This window comes from Oreochromis aureus, linkage group 4 (assembly GCF_013358895.1).
Source record: "Oreochromis aureus strain Israel breed Guangdong linkage group 4, ZZ_aureus, whole genome shotgun sequence".
Classification (NCBI taxonomy): Eukaryota; Metazoa; Chordata; class Actinopteri; order Cichliformes; family Cichlidae; genus Oreochromis; species Oreochromis aureus.
The window spans coordinates 18,045,197-18,072,196 of NC_052945.1; the positions used below are offsets into that span (position 1 = coordinate 18,045,197).

Consider the following 27,000-nt stretch of genomic DNA (forward strand, 5'->3'; position numbering starts at 1 on the left):
CAGTTTAGCGTTTATGCGTTCATTTGTTGACAACAGAAGTCTGACCAATCACAGCGCCGTGCGCTCAGATGACGCGCAACGTGTGCGACCCTGCCGTCAACATGCGGGATGGATGGCGGTGTTGACTGTAGCCAACGTGTGACATGAGAAATAAGTAGTATACGCCGCCTATACAAGCTACATCACTTCTTTTTGGGGGCATTTCTCACGGGCAAGATGGCAAATACCAACCTTCAGTTCAAAACCAAGTGAGTTTTGCTTGCTGCACGTGTGAGCTGGAGATCATGTAGCAGGCTAACACGAGCTAGGCTAAGGTGTTATATGAAGTTGTTGAATTCACTGTTGCCGTTTTCTTGTTCCTTTACAGTTATGCTGTTTCCAGCAAGATCGAGCCATTTTACAAAGGGGGGAAAGTGCAGGTGGGTGCTCGGCTTTGATATGTGTGTGTGTGTGTGTGTGTGTGTGTGTGTGTGTGTGTGTGTGTGTGGCTTCAATTAATGTCTTTTGTGACACTTTTTAACAATGCGCTGGTATAAAGTTGAGCGAATTGCATAATGTAAACAGGAAGTGCAGCAAAATCAAGAAAGTCCTGACTTTGTTTCTTGATAATCACGACAAACAGATATTTTCAGAGTCTCACACATCTGTTTTAAGTCTGTGTGACAATAACCAAGATTACCTTAAATCTGACCTCTCCCCTTTTGTTTCAGATCAGCAAAGATGAGAAATACATCTTTTGCACCTGTGGCTCTCGAGTCAATGTTTTGGAGATCAGCACCGGGAAGATCATTCACTGTGTTGAGCATGTGAGTTCAGCATCTAACATCAGGGGTGGGCAGTTCATTTTTACCAGAGGGCCACATGAGAAACTGTGTCTGTTGTGGAGGGCCGCGCCAAAAAAGTTGAACTGACTTCAGCTTGGCATTTCTTTCATTTTGTATAAACTGCTCCCAGTAAAAGTAGATGTTACAATGAGGCAATAAGGATGAGAATTAGGTTAACTAAAAGCACTGACAGTTTGTCACTGTTTATTCAACATCCCCAGAGATGGCTGTGAACAAAATATGCATGTTTTTTTCAAAATGTAAAAGACTTTAAACTTGCAGCTGTAGTTTAATAACTTCATCTGCATTTGTTGATTTCTTGTTCAGCGATGGAAATCTAGTTTTGTTTTGTCCTTGAACAAGTGCATTACAGTCAAGTTCTGTGTCCGAGGTTGAAATGTGAAGGGCAGCAGACAGGTGATCTCAGCAGACAGAGGATCTCCATCTGGATTTGTTAAACTTCCATCATTCAGAATTTTTGTTCACAGTGTGATTCAGCTCTTTTGCCTTGTTGAAGTTAACTATTTTAGTTATATCTACAACATGGTTAATTTGTAGCTGTGACTTATACAACACCTCCTGGTGTCTAATTCAGTGCAAAAATACCAATTTCAGTCACTCTTTTCCTTCGCTGTCATTGTTCCTGTCACATTTAGATAGCCATCGGTTGTAATACCTGCCAGTTTGTTCCGTGGCAGATCCAACCTTTGCGTGCAGTTACCTCCATCAAGAAATCACTCCCTGTCTTAGTGCCTTGAGCACTTTGCTGGCAAGCTGCTCTGTAATATACAAAGAAGACTAACCAGGTTGTGTCGCAGACATCCCAGCTCTCGACCAGAGCCAAAGAGATAAAGTCCAAATTGTCCGCTTACCTTTTTAACTGAAAAATTAAGATTTTCCTCAGTGTCCTCAATCCCTCTTGTTACAGTTAACCTGGAAAGGTAAACTGTAACAAGATGGATCTCAAATGCTTCTTTTTATCTCAGTGCATATTAGCACAGCAGTCCACCACACACTCTTTGATAAACTCCCATTCAGAGAATGACTTACTGTGTTTTGGGGTTTGTTTTGCGATTTTGTGAGAAACCACCAAGTTGATCCTCATTGCTCCATCCCTGCTGGACATGTAAAACATCTCATAAACCTTCATAAGCATCTGTTCTAATACGTTTACAGTGAATCTGCATTCTCATGCACATCTAACAATTGAAAAATCTCTAATTTCATCTTGGGAAGAGATCCAAATTGTTTTGGGGCACATCATGAAGGGCATCTAGCCCAAATGATCTGCCAAATTAAACGGCACTGCCTGCTGTGATGAGCCCTTGGCTACTGCATCTTTACTGTCTTTATATCAACAACCTCATTCTAACTATAGCCTTTGGTGATCTATCAGTCTTCTTTCTTTTTCTGAATAAAATGCACTTCCGTGTTTCCTGTCTGAATATTTTGTTGTTGTTTTATTTCTCCTGCAGGATGATCAAGAGGACATCACGTCATTTGCTCTCAGCTGTGATGATGAGGTACGGAAACGCCTGAGTCACTTCTCATTAGATCAGTCACATTTGTGTTTTCAGTATTTTCAGCTGTCAGCCTGTACAGCAGGACTCAGTTGGTCTTTTCTTCATGTCTCTCCACAGATGCTGGTAACAGCCAGCCGGGCGCTGCTGCTTAAGCAGTGGGATTGGAGGCAGGCTAACTGCACTCGGTCCTGGAGGGCTATTCACACTGTTCCCGTAGCTAGTATGACCTTTGACTCCACCTCTACTCTCCTAGCCACAGGTCAGCTACCACATGATTTATTAAAAAGAAAAGCTTCTCCCTGATATCTGCTACATGTATATATATTGTTTCTATTTATTTACCTGCAGGTGGCTGTGATGGCACAATAAAACTTTGGGATGTGGTGAAGCAGTATTGCACTCATAACCTGAAGGGGTCATCTGGTGTTGTACAGTAAGTCTCAGGCTCTCATCTTAAAATGATGTATATTCATATATCATACCATTTTCTGCTGCTTATCTGGATCTGGGCTGCAGGGGCAGGAAACTAAATAGAGGTGCAAAGGCGCTTCCAAGCCAGCATGTCCTGGGCCTGTCTCAGAGGCTCCTTCTTCCCAGTGGGACATCCTGATCAGTTGCCCAAACCACCTCAACTGGCTTTTATACTCTGTGCACTCTTTTACACAGCAGATTGGTGCAGTGTCTGTGATGGACACTATTGCCGCACCAGTCCATCTGTCAGTCTTCCACTCAGCTCTTCCTTCTCTCATGAACTGGACTCACAATTATTTTAATGTGATAACTTAAAAGAGGCAATGTGGAAGTTTCAAATTGATACCAATGGGTTTATCCACCAGGAGGTTGAGAGGTAGCACTGGAGGCTGCCAGTATTTTTACAAATGCTCACATGTAGCAGGATTTAACAATAATATGAAGAAACTAGAAACAAAGGAAATATTTTGTGTGTCTTTGTGCAGTTTGGTCCAGTTCCACCCAAATACCGACCTGCTGCAGCTTTTCTCTTCCTCTTTGGACTGTGGCATCCGGATATGGGACCTGCGCTCCAGCCAGTGTGTGTCTGTCCTACAGAGCCACTACAGTGCTGTGACATCTCTTAGCTTCAGTCCCGATGGTAACACCATGGTCAGGTACTGTGATATTTTAAATCAACCTCAGACTCCTTTTTGTTTAGCGTGTAGCGCTGTGTGTTAAAGTCCTGTGCTCTTTCAGTTCTGGCAGAGACAAGATCTGCACAGTTTGGGACCTGAAAACTCGCAAAGCCAAGAGAACTGTTCCAGTCTATGAGGTGAGCTCGTCAATTTAGATTCTTTTTAACTTAAATACAGTTTGTGCTCTTCATTTTGGGAGAAAAACTGGAGCTTTATTTGTGTGTATGTGATCTTACAGGCTGTGGAGGGTGTTGTTATTCTTCCTGGAAGTACAGACTTGACTGAGATTGGAGTAAAGAGCAAGGACTTGCATTTCATCACAGCTGGAAGCAAAGGTCTGGCTGCTAAATCACCTCAAATATTTATGTAAATGTCTCATCTCCTCTGTGTCACTCATCTGTTCTCATTTCTTTCTTCTAGGTGTATTAAGGGTGTGGGAGGCCAGCACGGCTCGTTGTGTCTACACGCAGACCCTTCCCTCCACCCTCCCCTCTGCCTCTGAGGAGGATGAGAATGACAACCCCCGCAGTCTGACGTACCTGTTTCACCTGCCCGCCTCCGCTAGACTGGCCACAGTCACTGCAGAGCACAACATACTGCTATATCAGCTGCCTGCTCTCACCACACAGCAGCAAGTGGGTACTGGGGTCACATCTTAGTGTATTGCTTAGATCCAATACTTACATGACATCACACTACAGCTTCAAACATCTGTTAGTTTTTTGTTTTTTTCCCCTAATTTTACATACACATTAAAAAGAAATCCAGTTTTATGGAATTTTTTGATGAAGAGCAAAAAGATTTTTAAAGCAGGTCAGCTATTTTTTTTTTTTGTTTTAAAGAAGATTTCTTTGTTTCCCTGGTACACAGAAAGAGAGAAGTAAAAAAATCTAACAAAAATAATACAATATATCATCACCAGATATGTAATTGTTATTTTAAGCATTGGTATCATCTCAGAAGGTACACTATGTTTCTATTTTTTGCTGTTCTGTGTATCTGCGTATTAGAATTAACGGTCACTCTCTCCTCTGTTGCTCTATTCACCGTCCCGCTTCAGTTTGTGGGCTACAGTGATGAGGTGCTGGACGTGAAGTTCCTGGGAAAAGGTGACAGTCACATCGTGGTGGCCACCAACAGCTGCCAGCTAAAGGTTTTTGAGCTGCTCACCAACAGCTGCCAGATCCTCTACGGACACACAGGTGAGTCGCCAGCAGAGGGCAGTGTGTGCATGCTTACACGTGGAAACACCTGCAGTGTGTGTGTGTTCATGTACAGCAAACTACGGTCCACGGACATGCATGTCAGTTTAAATGGGGTTTCTAAATCGGCTGTAGGTTTGATTGTGTGAGTGTGGAGCTGTCGGTCTCTGTGTTGAGCTTTTGATTGGCTGATGACCTGCTCAGGATGCAGCCTGTGATAGGCTCCAGCAACCCCCTCTTGCTTAATTAGAGAAGCACTAAAGCAGGGATGTCGAACTCATTTTACATGGTGGGGCCATACAGCCCACTATGAGTGAGCCTGAGTAGTGAAACGGCTCTTTCTCTCAGTGTAAAGAAGCTTAACTAAACATTTAATTCCTGAGATATCTTATTACAGGAAAAATAATTGAAATTTCAACTGTAGGACTCAGTTTTTTACATGATAAAGAGATGCTGATGTAATAAATGAAAAGAATTCTGTCAGCATGACTCATTAAATCAAAGTAAATGCCTTTTTTTTTTTCTTTTTTTTTTTACTGTGGCATTTCTATAGTTGATTATTCAATTTTTTTTTATCTGTTGCTTAGTTACTCTGGTATAATACGAATGGCAATGAGGGAGGTCTTTATCAGCAGGACAAGCTGTAACATGTATCAAAATACAGTTAAAAGACCAAGATTTCACATTTTCCAAAAATGTCCAGTGGGACGGATTGGAGTCTTTCTCAGGCTGATTCTGGCCCCCAGGCCTTATGTTTAACATCTCTGCTGTATACCAACTAGATGGAAGGATTTTATTTTTAAAAAGTCATCATAGTTATTTGTAAGGGATGTAACTGCGACAGACTTACAATGTATGTAATGTAGTACAGCACAAAATCTAATAATAAAAAGAAAGTAAAAATTTAAAAAAAGTCTAAGAACAGCTGTAATTAAACTAAGGTTGGAAGAGCAGAAATGAAGTTCCTGCGATGTTTTTGCGCAGCTAGAATCTAAAGAATTCAGAGGTGACACAATGTGGTTGTCTCAGCTTCGGGACTTGCTGAGCAGGTTGGTAGATTTTTATCTCTGCTTATGTTGTTTTTATCTGCTTATCTTTTTCAGATACGGTCCTCACACTGGATGTGTTCAAAAAAGGATCTCTCTTTGCAAGCTGTGCAAAGGTACAGTTAAAAGAAAGAAAGAAGAATTATTTGCCATTTTGTACATATAAGGGTTGACAAATGTATATGACCAACAGAAACTATAATAGAAAAGCTGCAATCTCCCCTTTATAGGTCAGCAGTAACATTTGTATATTGCATCTGTAGGACAGGTCAGTGCGTGTGTGGCATATGGACAGTGACAGTGGTCAGGTGCGATGTGTGGCCCAGGGCTCCGGCCACACCAACGCTGTGGGCTCCATCGCCTGTTCCAGGTAATGCTCCACCTGCAAGCCGTCTAATAAGCTGGTTCTCTTTACACATGTGACAACACAGATACAAGATGAAGGGGGAAATGACTGTATGTGCATCTGCCCTTGTCTTTGTGCTTGTGCCTAGAATGAAGGCATCATTTGTTGCGACTGGCAGTCAGGACTGTACCGTGAAGGTGTGGGATCTACCTGCAGACTGCTCTGCAGAAGGAGGCATTCGTCAGCTAACTGCCCGCGCCACAGAGAAAGCACATGATAAGGTACAAGGCAAAACGTTCTGGTCACAGTCCAAGAAGGTTTTGTCCATTTTGTCCAGCACATTAAAGTTGCAGGATAGGTTCACGGTCACCATGTAGCTGCCATCTTGGGAACTGGGAAGCTATTTTCAAGCTAAGGTCTAAGTAAATGAAGGCGAGAACTATAATCAGTGGTCTCTAGGATATAAAAACCACATGTAAAGAATCACCAGTCAAATCTGATTTATAAAAAAAAATGCTTGAAGGGTTTGCTGACTACCCAAAATAAAATTTCATTTATCTGGTTCCCTGAAAAGTCGAATTTAACTTTAGTCACACAACATTTTGACTCGACCCAAAGTGTCGACGTGATCAAATACGTGAGTTATTCCAAGCATTCATATTATAGTTGCAGTAAGCCAAGAAAACATGAGTAAAGGCTGCCCATCTCTCTGTATTAGACTAATGGGTAAATATGTCAAGCAGTTAAACCATTGGTTTCATACCTTGATGTGCCATCACACTGAAACAGTGTACGTCTGGACTGATAAGCTTGTAAAGTGAATGAACTCCTCTGAATTCCAAAGTGTGAGGCCGACAGCTGACTGAAACTAGGTCATGCGACGGGATAGTGATCCAATGCACAGCAGCAAATCTCTAACAGAATGGCTGAAAAAGAAAAGAAACAAGATGCAAATGTCCACAAACCTCAACAGTGATGTTAAACCAAAGTTTTGCTGCTATTGAATCAGGGTGTCCTTAGTTTTCACCAGTCCTCATCCCTTGAGTTCTTTTTGTTTAAAGGCCAGCTTCGCTGTGGCATCTTCATTTTCTGCAAAACACCTGACTTGGTAAGGTTAGAGGAGCCATATGACTACGAGTCAGTAACCCTTATTTAAATATAATTTAAAACAAAAAGATTTTAGATTCGGATGCTTCTTTTTTAAATAACTCCACGAAGGTTGTGTATAATAAGATACACAGGCTGGTGAGTCAGCCACCAGTTATGTAAACGGCTTTAAGCAAGTTGGCCTCTCCTGACAAGGACGTGCAGAAAAACTCGGTGGTGGATCTGATTTCCAGTGCGATGCTGGAAAGTAATCTTTCCTGCTACACCTGCCCTCATCTTACTTGGCAGCATAATAGAGCAATTAAAAGTCAGCTAATAGTGTGCTATGCATATTTCTTTATACCAGATTAAACCGAAGTAGGATATCGGTTACTCAAGAGTAAGGTGGAACTGCAGGCGGTGTGGCAACAGGAGTTAAGATCATTCATTTTTTTGGAAACTTTATTGCATCAGTTGATCCCAATTCAGTTATTACTCCAGTCTTTTTCTTTTTTTTTTTTTTTAAATAAATTTACTCATTCAAACCCTCATTTATAGAAAGCTAATCAGTTTTGTTAAAACCTCTGGTCGTTTTCTCCTCTCCCTGCCATGTCATGTCTCCAGGATGTAAACAGTGTTGCCGTATCACCCAATGACAAGCTGCTGGCTTCAGGTTCCCAGGATCGCACAGCCAAGCTGTGGTCCTTGACGGGGGAGGGAACGGTGGGCCTGCTGGGGGTGTTTCGGGGCCACCGTCGTGGAGTCTGGGCCGTTTGCTTCTCCCCTGTGGACCAAGTGCTGGCCACCACCTCTGCAGACGGCACAGCCAAGCTGTGGAGCCTGCAAGACTTCAGCTGCCTCAAGGTGGGACATTTACTGTGCACGTGTCAGAATCACAGCAGTGGTGTTGCAAAAAAGTAATCATGTTCACACATTAGTGAGCTCTAATTTGTAGCTATATTGCTTCATTTTTTCCCCCCCTAGTTCTTACTTGTTCTTCTTTTTTTTTTGAAAGACGTTTGAGGGCCACGATGCATCGGTTCTTAAGGTCATCTTTGTGAGCCGAGGCACTCAGCTGCTCACCAGGTAAACACACCAAACACGAAACCAAATGCACGCCCACACTGCGGATGAATGTGAATGCCCAATCCAGACTTTAAAAATCATGGGTTTGTTTCTGATCTTATCTCAGATATGAATCTGTCGTAGTTTGCCAAGCTTCCTCAGTGAGAAATATCTTTCAGAGGTTTGGTGTTTATAGACGGCAGAGATTGAAAAACTTACGGGAACCATTAATTGTATCTTTGTTTCCATCTTTATTGTTCACTGTTGTTGGCAAGAATACAAGAAATCAGAATAGAGTAGAGTGAAAAGGCTTTCTGAACGTCATTCAAAGGTTTTCTTTGGACATTGGCTCAATATTTTCAGTTCAATCCTTGTAGCTGACCATGTTCAGGAAAATGGGTTTTTTTTCTTATTTGTAAAGTCACTTGACACTGACCTATGAATATTTCAAGCATAAAACGACACCTAACTCATACTTATATCTAATAGATAACAGACAACCTATATAATATCACATGTTTTTTTTAAAAAAGTGCCTTTGCACCGACAAGATTATTTCCAAAGTGCTATGAGCTGAAAACTTGCTGTGGTTTGCAGTGAGTCTTTAAAAAATGAGGAAACTGGGCAAGTGGAGGACAGAAGAATCTATCTACAGCAGATTTGCAGTATCTGAAAGTCGGGTCGATACGGGGAAAAAAAGGGAAAAATTCAGCAAATACGTGACACAGGATCTGTGAAATGCACTGGCCTTTCAGTTGATCTGTTCACTGAAGTCTCATCAGAAATGGTCAGTCAAAGGATAGTTGTCAAGAAGCCATTTTTAAGGAAAGGAAACAGGGAGAAAATGACAACATATGCCAAATTACACGAGAACTGGACTGTAAATCAGTAACATCAGGTCTGGTGGGTTCACTCACATGTTTTGGGTCATATTGATTTAAAAAAAATCTAGCTTGTCTCTTAAATCGTGGTCATACTATGTTTCAGAAAGGATCGCATGTTATAAACACATCGGTGAATGACTTGTAATCAACAAATCATTAGGCAGTGGTTTCACAGTCAGACCCATCCTGATGCTTCGTCTGACTGTGGCAACAGCAGAAATGCTAATTTCAAGGCTTCAAAGCATGACTGTGGAAACCCAACAAATGACATAATGGTAGCTATGTCAGTTTTTCATGCTGTGTCTGGTTTCCACACAGTAATTAATTATTGTTTTCCATAGTGGCTCCGATGGTTTAGTGAAGCTGTGGACCATCAAGACCAATGAGTGTGTGAAGACACTGGATGCCCACCAGGACAAAGTGTGGGGTCTCCACGCCAGTCGCAAAGATGACAAGATGGTTACTGGCTCAGCGGACTCTAACATCACCGTGTGGTCTGTAAGTAGCATTCGGCTGCTAGCCTCCAGTTATCACTTTCTGTGTTTTAAAAAAAAATGTGTGTTCAGTAGATCAACAGTGTTCTCTGTTGTGCACATCTAGGATGTGACTGAAATAGAGATGGCAGAGGAGCAGGCGAAGCAGGAAGATCAGATACTCAAGTAAGTTGCACACGACATCTCTGACAGCAAAAAGAGGGATTTACTATTGTAGAGCAGGCACACCTGCACCATCCGTCCTCCTCTCCACTCCATCTGCAGGGGTGGACACACTCTTTGTTGTGCTTTTAGGCTTGTTGAAAGGATCACTCAGCGTCACTCAGACATGATCTGCTTCTGTTTTTCCATCTGTTTTGAAATCCTGCCTGTCAGCAAGTCCCTCAGATGGTTTTTGTGATTTGCTTGGCCGTGGAGGTTCGCAGGTCAAAGCTGTCAGTAAAGTATGAGTGTGGGAGTGCGTGCTTTGGTATTCTGATAAGCACAAAAAACTTTAGGGTTTCAGGTGTGCAGTATGTGAAACAATAAAGAATTTATTTCTGTATTAAATGTTAATTTGTACTTTTAAAGAGTACAAATCTTCAGCTCCGTGTTTTTATTCTTGCTAAAGTAGCTTTGCATGATTCCCACAAATTCCAGCCCACAGTTCATCAACTATCTGAAACAATCATTTTAACTATATTTTCTTTCTTTATTAAGTTTTTCCCTATTGATACAGACTGCCCTCCCTCATTTCCATTCATATTACTCCAAAGTAATTGACAGAAAAATGAATAAATGACAGGAAAAGTCCTATTTTTCCACCATTAGTGAGTCCACAGTAAATGAACAAAATCTTTTTCATAATTACAGGACAGTTTGTGCAATGAGCTATAGTAACTTTTTCTGTTATGATGGGGGGGGGGAAGAGGCCTACAAGCTGGTCAGGGGGTCACTGACAATTCATTTCTCTTTTTTTCTACAATCATTAACAAAAAGAATCCAAGTTGAATTTTACTGGAATAAATATCAGCACAGTCGTTGAATAAATGGGAAGTAAACATCAGTGATCACGATACACCTGTATGTACAGGTGTGTGTGTCTCTGTGTGTGAACCCACACCTGTGTGCTTGTTGTGTCTGAAGGCAGCAAGAATTGTCCAATCTGCTCCACGGGAAGAAATATCTGAAGGCCTTGGGTCTCGCCATCTCACTGGACCAGCCTCACACCGTGCTCACTGTTATCAAAGGTACCGACTCTGTCACACAGATCTATCACACTTTGATCTTTAGTGTCTAACTTTGATTAGCTGTGTGCATGTAAAGTCCTCCTTAGCAATTTAGATGCAATCCATGCCTGTCCTTCAGCTTTTCACCTGTGGTTACCTGGAATGTTGTCATCTTTCTTTCTGTACGGCTGCTCTGTTTTAAACGTTGAGTCACTCGAGCACTGATGCATGCAGCTCTTGCAAACAATGGGTCTGTGAACATGAAAACACACACCTTGTTTCTACGCTCATTCTCTTTTGTTCAGTGACACATCGTTAAAACTGCAATGACATTTTGTTAATCTGAAGCTATAACATCTCAGTATTTTGGACTTGCTGCACTACTTATTTGTGTTAATACAAAGCAATCTCATAGAAATTCAAGGAAATGTCTTGTTTTTGTAACAGCAATGCTCATTAATCACACCATGTTGGATTGGCTTCCACAGACGGAGTTTTTTAGTTTGTTTGGTAGTTTAATCCTTCCACTGTTTATAGTAGAATTTGAACACACCAGGATAGTTGGACAAAAATAAAATGGTTCATAGTTGGTGTTTCACAGTTTGCTTTGGAGGTGTCTTCACTTCACTGACTGCAAGTTTGTTTTTTTGAGAGATCATGACATTCATATGGCACCAGACAAAACTGTGCCATTCCCAAGAACAGCCGTAAGTGAGACAAACATTGAGCTATCCACACGGCTGAATGGATGGACTCTGGGGAGAGTTTGCTGAGTCCATGTGTCAGACTCTATATGAACAGACTGTCTGCTGACTCTGACTAGTTGTCCCGTGTTGCTTCCAGCGATCCGTGAAGGGGAGAATAGCTCCGAGCTGTTGGAAAAGACGCTGCTGAAGCTTCGACAGGATCAAAAAGGTAGGATGTTAAAAAGAGAATGACTGCGTTTTTACACAATACCAATACCTGTCATTTCAGACAGTAATACAGAAGTTTTTTTCTTTCTTCTGTTTCCTCGAATCCACTCAGAGTCACTTCTGCGCTATTGTGTGGTGTGGAACACCAACGCCAGGAACTGTCTGAATGCCCAGGCTGTCCTACAGGTGCTGCTCACACACCTGCCGCCTGAAGAGCTGCTGCAATACCAGGGAGCCCGATCACACCTTGAGGGCCTCATTCCATACACAGGTTAGCAGGGGGGACGAGTGCTTTGACAAACAGAGACCAAAACTGCATCAGACAAAAAAGAAGAAAAAGCTTTTACTCTGATTATTAAGTGGCCACAGATTGATCTAAATTTTAGAAACACTCAGAAACGTACAATAAGTGCCTCATATACGGAATACAACACTGGAAATAAAAGAATACAAACTGGTATAGCTTGCTAAATTGAAGATAAATTCCATCCTGGGGGAAGCCTTGTGTGACAGTGATGTGATGGAAACAGGATACATACATACAGCCTGGTCTTGTCAGCCACCTCCTGTACATGGATGACATCAAGCTGTATGCCAAGAGTGAACGAGACATCGATTCACTGATCCACACTACCAGGCTATACAGCAATGACATCGGGATGTCATTCGGGCTGGAAAAGTGTAGTCGGATGATAAGAAAGAGAGGGAAGGTAGTCAGAACTGAGGGGATCGAGCTACCAGAAGGCAACATTGCAGACATAGAGGACAGTTACAAGTACCTGGGGATCCCGCAGGCGAATGGGAACCATAAAGAGGCAGCTAGGAAAGCTGCAACCACCAAGTACCTGCAGAGGGTCAGGCAAGTCCTGAGGAGTCAGCTGAACGGTAAGAACAAGATCCAGGCCATCAACACCTACGCCCTGCCCGTGATCAGGTACCCAGCTGGTATAATAAGTTGGCCAAAGGAGGAGATAGAAGCCACTGACATAAAGACAAGAAAGCTCCTTACCATGCATGGAGGGTTTCACCCCAAGTCCAGCACCCTGAGGCTGTACGCCAAGCGGAAGGAAGGGGGCCGGGGACTGGTGAGTGTCAGCACCACAGTCCAGGATGAGACAACGAACATCCAAGAATACATTGGGAAGATGGCCCCAACTGACCGAGTGCTCAGTGAATACCTCAGGCAGCAGAAACTCAAGAAAGAGGAGGGAGACGAGGAACCATCATGGAAGGACAGGCCCCTGCACGGTATGTACCACCGGCAGATAGAGGAGGTGGCTGATATCCAGAAATCCTACCAGTGGCTGGACAAAGCTGGACTGAAAGACAGCACAGAGGCACTAATCATGGCAGCACAAGAACAAGCTCTGAGTACAAGATCCATAGAAGCTGGGGTATATCACACCAGCCAAGACCCCAGGTGCAGGCTGTGTAAAGATGCCCCAGAGACAATCCAGCACATAACAGCAGGGTGCAAGATGCTAGCAGGCAAGGCATACATGGAACGCCATAACCAAGTGGCCGGCATAGTGTACAGGAACATCTGTGCCGAGTATAACCTGGAAGTCCCGAGGTCAAAATGGGAGACGCCCCCAAGGGTGATGGAGAATGACCGAGCTAAGATCTTGTGGGACTTCCAGATACAGACGGACAAAATGGTGGTGGCTAACCAACCGGACATAGTGGTGGTAGACAAACAGAAGAAGACGGCTGTAGTGATCGATGTAGCGGTTCCGAATGACAGCAATATCAGGAAGAAGGAACACGAGAAGCTGGAGAAATACCAAGGGCTCAGAGAGGAGCTCGAGAGGATGTGGAGGGTGAAGGTAACGGTGGTCCTCGTGGTAATCAGAGCACTAGGTGCGGTGACTCCCAAGCTAGGCGAGTGGCTCCAGCAGATCCCGGGAACAACATCGGAGATCTCTGTCCAGAAGAGCGCAGTCCTGGGAACAGCTAAGATACTGCGCAGGACCCTCAAGCTCCCAGGCCTCTGGTAGAGGACCCGAGCTTGAAGGATAAACCGCCCGCAGGGGCGAGATGGGTGTTTTTTATATATATGTATGTGTGTATGTGTATGTGTGTATATGTATATATGTATATATGTATATATGTATATGTGTGTGTTGGCACATTTCCCACAGCAACAAAAAACAATGACAAGAATCTGCAAGGCGTGACGCTTTCCTTGTAGCGTTCTGTGAAAATTAGGTGTGTGTAATGTTCAGCCAGACAATTATGTAAAGAGTTCAGACTGCAGGGGTTTGATTGTAGTATGTGGTTAACTAGAGAAACTGGATAGACAATAGAAAAATGGATGTTTTGGTCTTTATGCCATGTTTATTAAACATGATATACATGAGTACAATCAATTTTCCTACATGGAAAAATATCTGTTGTAAATTAATAGATTTTTTACTTTCTTAGTTATTTATTTATGATCATTTTCCCCACAGAGAGACACATGCAGAGGATTGGGCGTCTGCTGCAGGCCTCCATGTTCTTGAACTACATGTGGCAGAAAATGAGAGTGGCCGGAGCGCCGTCCAGGTGAGACTGTGCTCTGAACGCTTTGACAGATCACTGCGCTGAATGGTGACTGAATCCCGGTGTTTACGAAACAACACTCGCACCTTTCTAATATGGACTCTCGTGCTGCTTGTTTGTGGTTTCAAAGCAAATCAACCAGATATATTAAAGGAAAATTTCAGCACAAAATCAGATTTAAGTTTGTGTTTTTTTTTTTTTGTTTTGTTTTTTTATTTGTTTATCGAGAGATTATAGAAACTTATATACATTGTATTGTATGCATCTTACATGACATATTTTCTCAAACGTTTCTTTCCCAATCATTTTAACTTTAACTTGTTAAACAAAAGAGCAATTAAAATACAAAAAAAAAAAAACATCATACCAACAGAAGAACAGAAAATTGAAGAAACAACATTAAAAAATAAATAAAAAATAAAAATAAAATAAAAGAATAAAAGGGGAGGGGGGGTGCTTAAATCCTATGCCTACCTTAAAAAAAAAAAAAAAAAGGAGTAAATTTCAAATTCTTTTCAATATAGTCGCAGGATGGGTAAAATTGCATTGTACTAAGGAACAGATTTGAGATATTCCACAAACGGTGTCCACTTGTGGATAAATTTTGCAGAACTACCTTTCACTGTGAGTGAGATCTTCTCCACCCTCAAGAATGTCCGGACAGTATTAAGCCATTGCAATGCAGATGGAGGCGTGGGAGATTTCCAAAGAAGTAAAATACACCGTCTAGCAAGAAGGGAGCAAAAGGCCAAGGTCTCATTTTGCTGGGGAGTTATATTAAGAGGGGTCTTTGGAACTCCAAAAATGGCTATTAGAGGGTCTTCTCGGATCTGAATTCCAAAAACCCCCGAAAGTACAGAAAAGAAATCACTCCAAAATTTGTTCAAACTAGGACAGAAAAAAACATATGGCTTAGATTGCAAGGGGAGGTGTGACATCTGTCACATTGGTCTATAATTGAAGGAAAAATTTTAGATAAACGGGATTTTGAGAAATGGACTCTGTTTATCACTTTAAACTGTATAAGCTGTAGCCTAGCACATGGTGTACTTGAACGCATGATGAGATTCACCTTATCCCACCATGATTCAAACAGTTCAACACCTAATTCACGCTCCCAGGCGGTTCTGATTTTACCTGATAAGTCAGATTCGGTCGCCATAAGCATACAATATATATTTGATAGAGGTGATTTTTGATTAGGCCTAACAAGCAGAAGGTCAACCCATGGAGGATCAGCAGGGAGAATTGGGAAATTTGGAAACAGTGATGAGACACAGTGTCTAATTTGCAAATAGAGAAACAAGTGAGTGGGAGGTAGGTTAAATTTTGAGGATAGCTCTGAGAAACTAAGAAAGACATCATCTTTGTAAAGGGCTCTCATGGTCTTTATGCCTCTTTCGTGCCACGTCAAATAGGCAGCGCTGGTAGTGGCAGGGGAAAATAGATGATTCCTTAACAATGGTAATCTGGTAGAGGGGGATATGAATTTAAAATGCGACCTGAACTGAAACCATATCTTAAGTGTAGAGAGCACTACGGGATTTGAAGCAACAGAAGATGTTTTAACAGGCAGTGATGAATAGATAAGGGAGGCAGGTGAAAAATATGGAGAAATTGATTGAATTTCAAGTTTACACCAAATCAGGTTAGGCGAATTTAGCCAGTAGGTCAGCTTATGAATATGCGGAGACCAATAGTACATTAAAAATTTGGTAGGAAAGACCCCATTAGAGGTAAACTGTTGTAATAAAGAGAGCCTAAGTCTAGGGCCCTTCCATTCCACAAAAAGAAGAAACCATCTGGTCCAGGGACTTAAAAACTGTTTGGGCAGAAATAGGGGGATACACTGACATAGAAAGAGAAATCTGGGTAGCACATTCATTTTGATAATATTAATCCTGCCAATTAGTGACAGTGGGAATGCAAATTGTGAGACCAGGGGGGCAAAATTCTCAGAAAACAGTAAAGGCAAAGTTCGTGTAATATTAATTCCCAAGTACCTAAACCCCGAGGGGCTGAGCTTAAAAAAGAATGTCAGACTGCTCAAGTGTTAACGCTAAAGAGTTCACAGGGTAACATTCGCTCTTGAGCAAATTAATTTTATAGCCAGAAAAAGAGCTGAATTTTTCCAAGACAGATAAAATTGAAGGAAGACTACATATGGGGTCAGCTACATACAAAAGAAGGTCATCTGCGTACAGGGATACCTTAAGTTCAACACCTGCACGGATAATTCCATGAAAGGAAGAGAGGGATTTCAGAGCAACAGAAAGGGGTTCTATGGCTAAAGCAAAGAGAAGGGGAGAAAGAGGACACCCCTGTCGAGTGCCACGGCATAGTGGAAAATAATCAGATCGAACTGAGTTGGTGATGACACAAGCCTGAGGGGATGTATAAAGAAGTTTGATCCAAGACACAAACCTTTCTCCAAACCCAAACCTAGTCAGTACAGCAAAAAGATAATCCCATTCAACCCGATCAAAGGCCTTCTCTGCATCTAGAGAAATGATCACCTCAGGAGACGAGGGACAGTGAGCAGAAAAAATTGTACTTAGCACTGTACGTGTGTTAAAGAACAACTGACGGCCTTTGATAAATCCATTCTGTTCCTGTGAGATAATCTGTGGAAGAACGGCCTCGAGCCGAATTGCAAGTAGTTTTGTCAAAATCTTAAAATCTACATTTAGGAGAGACAGGGGCCTGTAGGACTCACAGGCCGTAGGGTCTTTGCCTTTCTTCAGTAAAACTGAAATAGATGCCTGTGTTAAAGTGGGGGGCAGCCGGCCATTTCGCAGTGATTCATTATATACATCAAGAAGGAGAGGGGCCAGCTTGTCTTTAAATTTTTTGAAAAACTCAGCCGGAAATCCGTCTGAGCCTGGGGCCTTACCGCTCTGCATACATTTGATTGAGCCAAAAATTTCCTCTATTTTAATGGGAGCATCGAGCTCATCAGAAACTGATTTATTTACTGTGGAAAGGTCAGAATTCTGGAGAAAGGCAAGCATCTCATCTGAAACTGACTGTGATTCAGAGCTGTAGAGATTGCAGTAAAATCTCTTAAAAATCCCACTGATAGAGACAGGGTCAGAAACCAGATTGCCAGACTGGTCTTTAACTTGTGAAATTGTGCGAGAGCTGGCTCTACGTTTCAGTTGGTGTGCCAGAAGTCTACTTGGCTTTTCACCATGCTCGTAGTAGGTAGCACGGGATCGAATCAAAAGACGTTCCGCGTCAGCTGTTGTGAGGAGATCAAGTTCAGTCTGTAAATCCTGTCGTTGCTTCAATAACATCTGTGATGGATTAATGGCATTTTGGTTGTCAACGTCCTGAATTTTTGCTGAAATTTCTGCTACCTTGGCCCTGGAGTTTTTATTAAGATTAGCTGAATAAGAAATAATCTGGCCACGCAGATATGCTTTCAGTGTTTCCCATAATAATGAGGAGGAGACTGAATCGCTTTTATTAAAGGCAAGAAAGTCATCGATTGCTGATAGAATGAACTGGTTGAATGAATCAGCAGATAGTAGGAGAGTGTTGAACCTCCAAGAAGGGCAGGAGCGAGGTCTACCAGTGAAGTTTATATCAAGGCTTAGTGGAGCATGGTCTGATATAACAATTGGGTGGTATTCAGAAGATGTGACTTTAGGCATCAGAGAACCATCAACAAAAAAAAAATAATCTACAGGGAGTGCAGAATTATTAGGCAAATGAGTATTTTGTCCACATCATCCTCTTCATGCATGTTGTCTTACTCCAAGCTGTATAGGCTGGAAAGCCTACTACCAATTAAGCATATTAGGTGATGTGCATCTCTGTAATGAGAAGGGGTGTGGTCTAATGACATCAACACCCTATATCAGGTGTGCATAATTATTAGGCAACTTCCTTTCCTTTGGCAAAATGGGTCAAAAGAAGGACTTGACAGGCTCAGAAAAGTCAAAAATAGTGAGATATCTTGCAGAGGGATGCAGCAGTCTTAAAATTGCAAAGCTTCTGAAGCGTGATCATCGAACAATCAAGCGTTTCATTCAAAATAGTCAACAGGGTCGCAAGAAGCGTGTGGAAAAACCAAGGTGCAAAATAACTGCCCATGAACTGAGAAAAGTCAAGCGTGCAGCTGCCAAGATGCCACTTGCCACCAGTTTGGCCATATTTCAGAGCTGCAACATCACTGGAGTGCCCAAAAGCACAAGGTGTGCAATACTCAGAGACATGGCCAAGGTAAGAAAGCCTGAAAGACGACCACCACTGAACAAGACACACAAGCTGAAACGTCAAGACTGGGCCAAGAAATATCTCAAGACTGATTTTTCTAAGGTTTTATGGACTGATGAAATGAGAGTGAGTCTTGATGGGCCAGATGGATGGGCCCGTGGCTGGATTGGTAAAGGGCAGAGAGCTCCAGTCCGACTCAGACGCCAGCAAGGTGGAGGTGGAGTACTGGTTTGGGCTGGTATCATCAAAGATGAGCTTGTGGGGCCTTTTTCGGGTTGAGGATGGAGTCAAGCTCAACTCCCAGTCCTACTGCCAGTTTCTGGAAGACACCTTCTTCAAGCAGTGGTACAGGAAGAAGTCTGCATCCTTCAAGAAAAACATGATTTTCATGCAGGACAATGCTCCATCACACGCGTCCAAGTACTCCACAGCGTGGCTGGCAAGAAAGGGTATAAAAGAAGAAAAACTAATGACATGGCCTCCTTGTTCACCTGATTTGAACCCCATTGAGAACCTGTGGTCCATCATCAAATGTGAGATTTACAAGGAGGGAAAACAGTACACCTCTCTGAACAGTGTCTGGGAGGCTGTGTTGTTGCTGCTGCATAATGTTGATGGTGAACAGATCAAAACACTGACAGAATCCATGGATGGCAGGCTTTTGAGTGTCCTTGCAAAGAAAGGTGGCTATATTGGTCGCTGATTTGTTTTTGTTTTGTTTTTGAATGTCAGAAATGTATATTTGTGAATGTGGAGATGTTATATTGGTTTCACTGGTAAAATAAATAATTGAAATGGGTATATATTTGTTTTTGTTAAGTTGCCTAATAATTATGCACAGTAATAGTCACCTGCACACACAGATATCCCCCTAAAATAGCGAAAACTAAAAACAAACTGAAAACTACTTCCAAAAACATTCAGCTTTGATATTAATGAGTTTTTTGGGTTCACTGAGAACATGGTTGTTGTTCAATAATAAAATTATTCCTCAAAAATGCAACTTGCCTAATAATTCTGCACTCCCTGTATACGGGAATAAGATTGGTGTACCTGAGAGGAAAAAGGAAAACTTTTTTGTTTGTGGATTACGCGTCCTCCAAGGATCTACAAACCCATTCTGAGACATGAAGTCAGAGATTGATTTGGACATAGAGGACTGAGTAAAGACACGAGGTGAGGAGCGGTCTAGTGTCGGGTCCATTACACAGTTCAAGTCCCCAGCGAGAATTAAGCAATGGGTGTCAAGAAAAGGAAGAGTGCTAAATAGATTGTTTGTAAAATCAGGGTTGTCAAAATTTGGAGCATAAATATTGACCAACAAAACAGGAGTATGAAATAGTTTACCAGCAATTATAAGAAATCTACCATTTTTATCCTCAATTGTTTTGGAAACCATAAAATCAACCTTCTTACTAATTAAAATAGCTACTCCCCTGGCTTTAGAGTTAAAGGTTGAATGAAAGGTCTCCCCAACCCATGAGTACCTGAGCTTGCAATGATGTGTATCTTGCAGATGTGTTTCTTGTAAAAATACTATATCTGGATTTAGACGCTTCAAGTGTGAAAATATTTTAGAACGCTTCACCGGGTTGTTAAGGCCTTTGACGTTCCAACTTAAAAATCTAACTGAGGAAGAACTTGATGAGGCTTGTATGTCACAGGACATGTGATCAGTCATTTATAGCAGAAGTAAGTAGGCGCCCCCCTCCCAAAGGAAAACAAAACGGAAAAAACAAAACAAAAACAGAACGAAAAACAACAACAACAAAAAACAAAACAAAGACCACCCACCCCACCCCCCTTCCCTTGCTTGCACTGTCCTTCCCCAAACGAAGGAGCGGTGCAGACTCTGGGAGTCATTGACAAAGTTGTACTTTCAGCTAAATAGCGCAATAGGAACAAGAAAAAACAAAAAACAAAAACACCTTTAAGTGTCGGGTGAATCCCGCAGGACTAGACACACAGTATAAAATGGAAATATACGACAGGCACTAATCTAAGAATGCCTAAGTGAAAATATTGTTTTTAAATTAACCCTGTAAGGGACAAACATTTTAAAACTGACTCGTACATTTTTGAACCTAAAAGAATACCTTACCCCAGAAGAAGAAAAACACACTCCTCAAACCGTGAAATATAAACCGGAGACGTCAATTGCTTCCTTAAATATATTATAGTATATATACATTTTTTTCTCACTTGGTTATCATCTTAATGTAAGTATTGGCCTCCTCTGGAGAGGTAAAGTCCCGTGTGACCCCATCATGGGTAATCCGCAGCCGGGCTGGGTGGAGCAGGCCGAACCGGACCCCTTCGATTCCTCGGAGCTGACGGCGACAGTCCGCGAAGGCCGCACGAGCTCGGGCTGTCTTGGCGGTGTAGTCGGGGAAAACGGAGATGGTCATATTGTTCACCTTAATCCGCTGAAGCTCCCTTGCCCTCGACAGGATTTTAACACAGTCAGTGTAGTAGTGTAGCCTCGCTACAATGGGATGGGGCCGCTCACCTGTTTTAGGCTTGGGGGCCAGAGTACGGTGAGCACGGTCTAGCAGCGGCTCCTCGGCGAGGTCAAAGGCCTCCTTCAGCAACCGTGAAATAGCAGCCGTGGATGCCGACAATGGGTCGTCCTCTGGAACCCCAACGATGCGGATGTTTTGACGCCGGGACCGGGACTCCAAGTCGTCACATTTATTCTCCAACTTGGCTACCGCTTTAGTTAGATGCTCCACTTTTCTCTGGAGGCTGACGATGTCATCGGTACAGGTAGACAGGGATCGCTCCATCTCGGCGACCGTTACCTTTAGCCCAGTGAAACTCTCCTGCATCGCGGACAGGCCAGAGGACAATTCCTTTTTGAAGGAGAGAAGCTCGGACTTAATGGAGGAAAGGCTTTCACCAAGGATAGCTTGAAACTCCGTTTTAAGTGTAGCAGCAAAGTCCTCGTGGAGAGCCGAAAGCAACTCCGCCTTGAGAGCGCCGACATCGCTACTGGTGGCGGCCTGGGCCGCAGTCCCCGACTTGGGATGGGTCAAGGGCTCATTAGGAGAAGCAGGCCGCAGGTGAGGCCGAATCGAGCTTCCTCCTTTAGTCGGCTTTGGTGGCATTTTAGTGACCAAAATGAAAAAGTGTACTATTTTAAAACGAGTTAGATATCGCTTGGGGTCGAGTCAGGAAAAAAAGTGCCCAGTAATTATTAAAAAAAAAGGTCGACCGTGCAGGAGCTCACCAAAACACTACTCACTCCAAGCCACCATTAGCCGGAAGTCGCCAAGTTTGTGGGTTTTTTTAAAAAATCTAATTAGAATGAAGAACTGCTGACATCAACAATTGTCTAAATGAGGCGTCAACTTTTAACTGCATATTTGACTGTTGGCTCTCCAAATTTAGTGCAGGAGCAGCCTTAAATCATAGCTGGGAACATGCTCTGTGTAATTAGCTATGTGAGGTTATTAAATGAAAACATTTTTAGTTTGGCAGACTAATTTATGCTATTATATCTTCTGCAGCATGGACGAAGATGAAGACATGGATACGACACCTCTGGCACAGGCTCAGCCTTTCTTTGTGATCGACAAGGAGAAAAAGAGCGGCAGCGACGAGAGACGAGACGAAGGCAACGACAGCGAAAGTGAACAAGACGAAGATCCAGATTCCTCTGTTGAAGATGAAGAGGAGCTTGAGGATGTCAGTGCCACCAACAAAGCCTCCACCGACAACGGGCGAGTAGAAAACGGAGCAAGCCCCAAAACTAATGGCAAGCACCACTCTGAGAGCGAGGAGAGCTCTGAAGAGGAAGACCAGGAGGAGGAAACAACAGTTAAAAAGACAAAAGGTCTCCCGGTTTCTTCGGCTCAACAGTGCCAGACTTTTGCCAGCTGACAGGAATCAATTCAGAAACAATAGGTTTTCTTATCTCAGATTATTGGCAGCTGGAGACAGTTCAGATGTGAAATGATAACATTTGTTAGGACGGCTTCTCAACAGACTTTGAGTCATGTGCCAAAGCATCAGCTCCTCCATACAGATTTTAATGACCTTGATTTCTTCAGACAAAAAAGAGGAAAAGGGGACGCGCAGGAGGAGGAAACCTGGACCATCTTCACACTCACCACATGCCATTGTGTTGTTCTGCAGTAGTGCAATGTCCTGATCTACCAGCTCAACTAAATGAACACACTTTTATGTAACCCAGACAGCAGTTTCCTCATATAACCGTGGAGTATTTTGTTTTTTTTTTAAAGAGGTTGTGACTGCAAATGTTAATAAAATAAACAATGTTTGATTTAAAAGGAGTCACATTTTTAATAAAATAAAATATCTACAAAGGGAGTCAATTAAATTTGAACCCATCACATTCACTTGATGCACAGGCGCAGAAAAAAGTGCTCGGATGAATGTGTGTCAATAGGTGAATGAGGCATGTTTTATAAAGTGCCTGAAATGCACAAGAACCAGTCCATCTGCGATGTGAGTGAGCGCCAGGGTGAGTTGTGGTTTGCTGGCAGACTTTAGATAAGGACTGCAGTACTTGAGGATTCACGTGCGGCATGGAAAACAGCTGAAAAATGTCCTTTAGTTTTGATAGAGCTTTATCTTCCTGGTTCATCCAGGTTTTTGCAGCACAGGCCCCTGAGAGTTTAAAACAAGCTGAAGGTATGAAATCAAAAGCTGGATGTCTAAAGGTGTATTATTAGTTACATTATGGGAAATGTCACTCTTGAATAAACCAGCTGAACTAGAGTTTTAACCCTAGTTGACTCTTGGAATCAAGAAGGAAACCTGTCGTGCTTTTAAATGACAGTTGAAACCGGCGCTCTTGGAGGAAACCCAAGCAAAGCCAAGATTGTTCTCTGAGCCTCTGATTTTATGACATTCAAAACCGAACTGCATCATCAGCCTTCTAACTTCATGCATTTGAAACAAGGTTTAGATGTGAAACATGCCAAAACAAACAGGTTGAGTTCACCAAAATGCTTTTATTTGTTCTCAGCTACTCAGTAACACGAGTTCACCCAGATCAGATAACAAAGTGTGTGTTCTGTGTTGAGTATCCACACATGCATGCACACGGCGGGATAGGCTGCAACGGTTTTTTAACAGGAATTTAAACAACTTCCGCACACTGGTATGCAGACAAACATTTACATTTCCTGCAGTCAAAATGAGCAGATGAGCCACCGTTTGTGGAATCTACACAGACTAAATGCATATAAGGCACAACACAAGGCTTCCAGTATGGAAAATAAAACAAGGCATGTTAAATGATCGATTGGTCAAAGTGGTGATGATACAGGAGCTATCACATATTCATCTAATCATCTAAAACAAAAGAACAGTTGTTGTTCTGTACTTTTATAACTCCAACAGTGACCAAAATAAAGCTTTATTTTTCAAACAGGAACTTTATCGGCTGATGATCTCAGCTTGTGTGGGTGACAGAGCACCTTTTGCTGCATTCTTGCGGGTGACAGAGGTACACCGGGAGAGGATCTCCTGGGCGCCCGGTCTGGGTGGCACCTTGGGTATTTTGGGTGATTTGTAGAGCGTGGGATCAGAGACACTCGAGATCAGCCTCCCCCCTGGGCCGCTCGTTGGGCTGAGGGTGTTGCTTGCCCCCGGTGGAGGCGTGCGGCTGAGACGCAGCCATTCATCACTGGCAGTGGGGCTCAGGTTCAGGGACGAGTTAAAGCTGGAGTCGTCGCTGAAGCTGAAGTCGGTGCTGTCGGTCATGAAGCTATTCTCACTATCCTCCGTCTGACTCCTGGAGAGGATGCGTTGTTCGTCCTCTCCATCCATCTCCACAGTGATCACGGGCGGAGGAGGGTAAGAGGGAGAGGTGGGTGAAGTGGAGATATCGGTAGCAGCACTGGTACTGTTTGCAGCAGGCTGTGCATGAGGTTGTTCAGACAAAACCTCAAGAGACACGGACCTCTGCCTACTCTCCGGCAGGATCAGGAGAGGCGACGAAGACCTTACGGGGGGAAGTTGCAGCAGGTTTCCTTGGGAGAGGCTCAGTTGGGAGTGTTGCTCCAGGTTTGAGGATCGAACGTGAAGGGAGGAGTGGCTGCGCTGATCCAGGTGATGGGAAGCGTTATGAATATGAGGGTAGCGGTAGGGCTGCAGTATCATGGTGGGAATGTAACCCATTTTTCCACTGGATCTGTTAGATGACACGAATGAAGAAATCAAAAGTCATTTAAAATTGGAAATCATGCATCATTCTTTTATTTCCACATACATGCTTTAATGTGTCAGGCCTTTTGTGCTACTGAAGCCATGACAGCTGATGTTATGAAAGAAATCCAGCTAAATCAGGCTGTGCTACAGTACAAAATTATTTATTCTTTTTTAAATTAGGAAGAGATTTAAATTTTTCAAAGGAAGCCCATGAAAGGAAGTTACCATGAAAACACAATCGGTCATTAACTGTCTGTGCTTAAAATAGATTATTCATTTAATTTGCCTCTGCTGATTGGTTGACAGGGCAGTGATACTCACTGAGCCTGTCTTTTCTTTTATCAGCTATTCATTGTTGCATCCTAATGTTTATGTGACCCAACCTGTGTTTCTGGCTTTTTGGCAGTCACAGAGATAGATCTGGGTGGCTGCAACAATCCGTAACAACAATAACTTGATATAAAAGTTTCAGCCCAGGTTAAAATACCTGACGAGCCACCAGCCATTTTGAGACTTCTGCAGGACTTCCACCACGGCACCAATGGTTACGGTCACCTCATCAGTTTTGGTGGCCTTGTAGCTCTTGACTGCAGTGTAGAGTGCTCCTGGAGAGTGAATGAAGGATTATAAATAATGCTGTGCATTATGAATGATATTCACTGAATAAGGAAATACATAATGAGAGTGCAGTGTCATGAGAAAGGGCACCTTTTTCAGGAATCTCATCTGTCTCCTCATCATCTTCATTATCATCATTTGTCCTCTCCAGATAGGGTGCAGGAAACCAGGCCACCCGCTTGTCTTCAGTCTCCACCAGCCACCATCCTGAATCACCAGAAACATGCATTATACCGCTCACATTTGAGTTATCTGTGTTAACTGATTGAAAGCTGTTAGCTCACCTCCTTTGTCTTTGATGACCACATCGAGTTTGTCACCCTTGGCCACTTTCAAAGGTTTGTTCTTTGAGTCTTTGGTCTCATAGGGGGCGACACACGTGTATGCTTCTGTGACAAATGGCTGGGTCACTTCACCGGTATTTGCGTGCAGTCCTCCGTTTCTGAGTTCATCCTCCGGGGGCATGATGATGATGCTGAGGAGGAAGAGCAGCACAGCCGTGCACAATGTCAGAGTCATGCATTCATCTTGCATTATAGATATTTATTTATGTACTTGTGCACTCAGAAGGTTGAACCTTGCAGATCCATGATTTTGCAAATGTTGCAGTTCCCAAATTAGATCTGTGTGGGTAACTTTAACTAAAAGCTATTTTAAAACATTCATTGTGTAATAAAAGTTTAGCCATACCCGTTTTTGGCAAAGTCCGGCTGCAGGTCCTGCTCTTTAGGGTTCAAGAACTGGATGAGGTCTACAGACTGAGACACTCGCTGGTCACAGGACAGGACTGCATTGCAATATTTCTGCAAATATTTCAGGCGTACCAGTGACTTGGTTGGGGCTTTCCCTCGACTTTTTTGCCTCATCCTTCCCTCTGAAATCCCAGAGAACGATTTTAGTTACAATCCCATCAGTCTGTAAGTGAACCATGCGATTCTTGTAAAGCAGCAAGTGTGGTCTACATAACCCGAACATACCTCGAAATCTGGGGACGATTCTGTCAGATTTTCTCAGCTTGTTTGCAGGTGGGAATGCTTTCTTCAGTTGTTTCTGTGAGAAATAATTTGAGTAACAATTATTAAATTAAATTATTACATTAAAAACAAAAGTTATCTGGATTAGTGCAACTTGGAAAAAACAAAAGAGAGAGAAGGTGTTTTATACTCACGTGCATTTTCATGAATTCTCGAAAACGTCTGTAAATCACAACATTGCTCTCGTCTGACCAAAGCACAGAAGTCTTGTAAAACTGGAAAAGAAAAGGCAGCTTTTCTCAGGAGAGGCACACATTTTAATTAATAAAAATACCCACTCTTAAACCCAGGCAAGTAAAAAATCCTTTGCTGCTTACTTTGGTCTTTTCCTTCTGCAGTACTCCAACTAGATGGATGCTGATGGGATACCGCTTGCCCTCCATAATGACAGCACAGATGGGTGATTGGGAGCTGCAGTGAAACTAGCTCAGCCTTTTCAAGGTATGTGACTGAAGCAGTGAGGCTCTGCAGGTGAATTTATGCTTCCTCCACCAGACCAGGTGTGGCTCTGGTTTACGTAGGCAACCAGAGGGGGAAAATCTGCAGTTGTGTGCATGCTGGAAATTCTTGCAAAGTAGCTTTGGTGCATATTACACACAATACAGTTTCAAAAAAAGTCGAATTTATATTGTTATTTATATAAAACTGCAGTTTTTTGTCTTT

General features: G+C 42.7%; 2 protein-coding genes across 2 annotated transcripts; one reads left to right on the forward strand and one right to left on the reverse strand.

Annotated features, from left to right (window-relative positions):
• Nucleotides 1–64: 64 nt before the first annotated feature.
• Nucleotides 65–22,797, forward strand: tbl3 (transducin beta like 3). The gene is made up of 23 exons (XM_031730112.2): nucleotides 65–248; nucleotides 368–419; nucleotides 711–806; nucleotides 2,300–2,347; nucleotides 2,465–2,606; nucleotides 2,696–2,780; nucleotides 3,304–3,474; nucleotides 3,557–3,632; nucleotides 3,734–3,830; nucleotides 3,916–4,130; nucleotides 4,556–4,697; nucleotides 5,801–5,859; nucleotides 6,007–6,113; nucleotides 6,238–6,370; nucleotides 7,800–8,039; nucleotides 8,191–8,261; nucleotides 9,466–9,622; nucleotides 9,725–9,783; nucleotides 10,744–10,847; nucleotides 11,670–11,741; nucleotides 11,853–12,011; nucleotides 14,194–14,287; nucleotides 22,015–22,797. Exons 1-23 carry the CDS (start codon nucleotides 217–219, stop codon nucleotides 22,385–22,387), a joined length of 2,784 nt encoding a protein of 927 aa, XP_031585972.1. The 5' UTR covers nucleotides 65–216; the 3' UTR covers nucleotides 22,388–22,797.
• Nucleotides 22,798–23,464: 667 nt separating this feature from the next.
• On the reverse strand, nucleotides 23,465–26,775 carry noxo1a (NADPH oxidase organizer 1a). Its single transcript, XM_031730128.2, has 8 exons — nucleotides 26,655–26,775; nucleotides 26,472–26,552; nucleotides 26,281–26,353; nucleotides 25,994–26,177; nucleotides 25,588–25,778; nucleotides 25,394–25,510; nucleotides 25,173–25,290; nucleotides 23,465–24,668 (listed from the first exon to the last, which is right to left on the reverse strand). The coding sequence occupies exons 1-8, from the start codon at nucleotides 26,718–26,720 to the stop codon at nucleotides 23,912–23,914; spliced, it is 1,587 nt and encodes a 528-aa protein (XP_031585988.1). The 5' UTR covers nucleotides 26,721–26,775; the 3' UTR covers nucleotides 23,465–23,911.
• Between the last annotated feature and the right edge of the window lie 225 nt (nucleotides 26,776–27,000).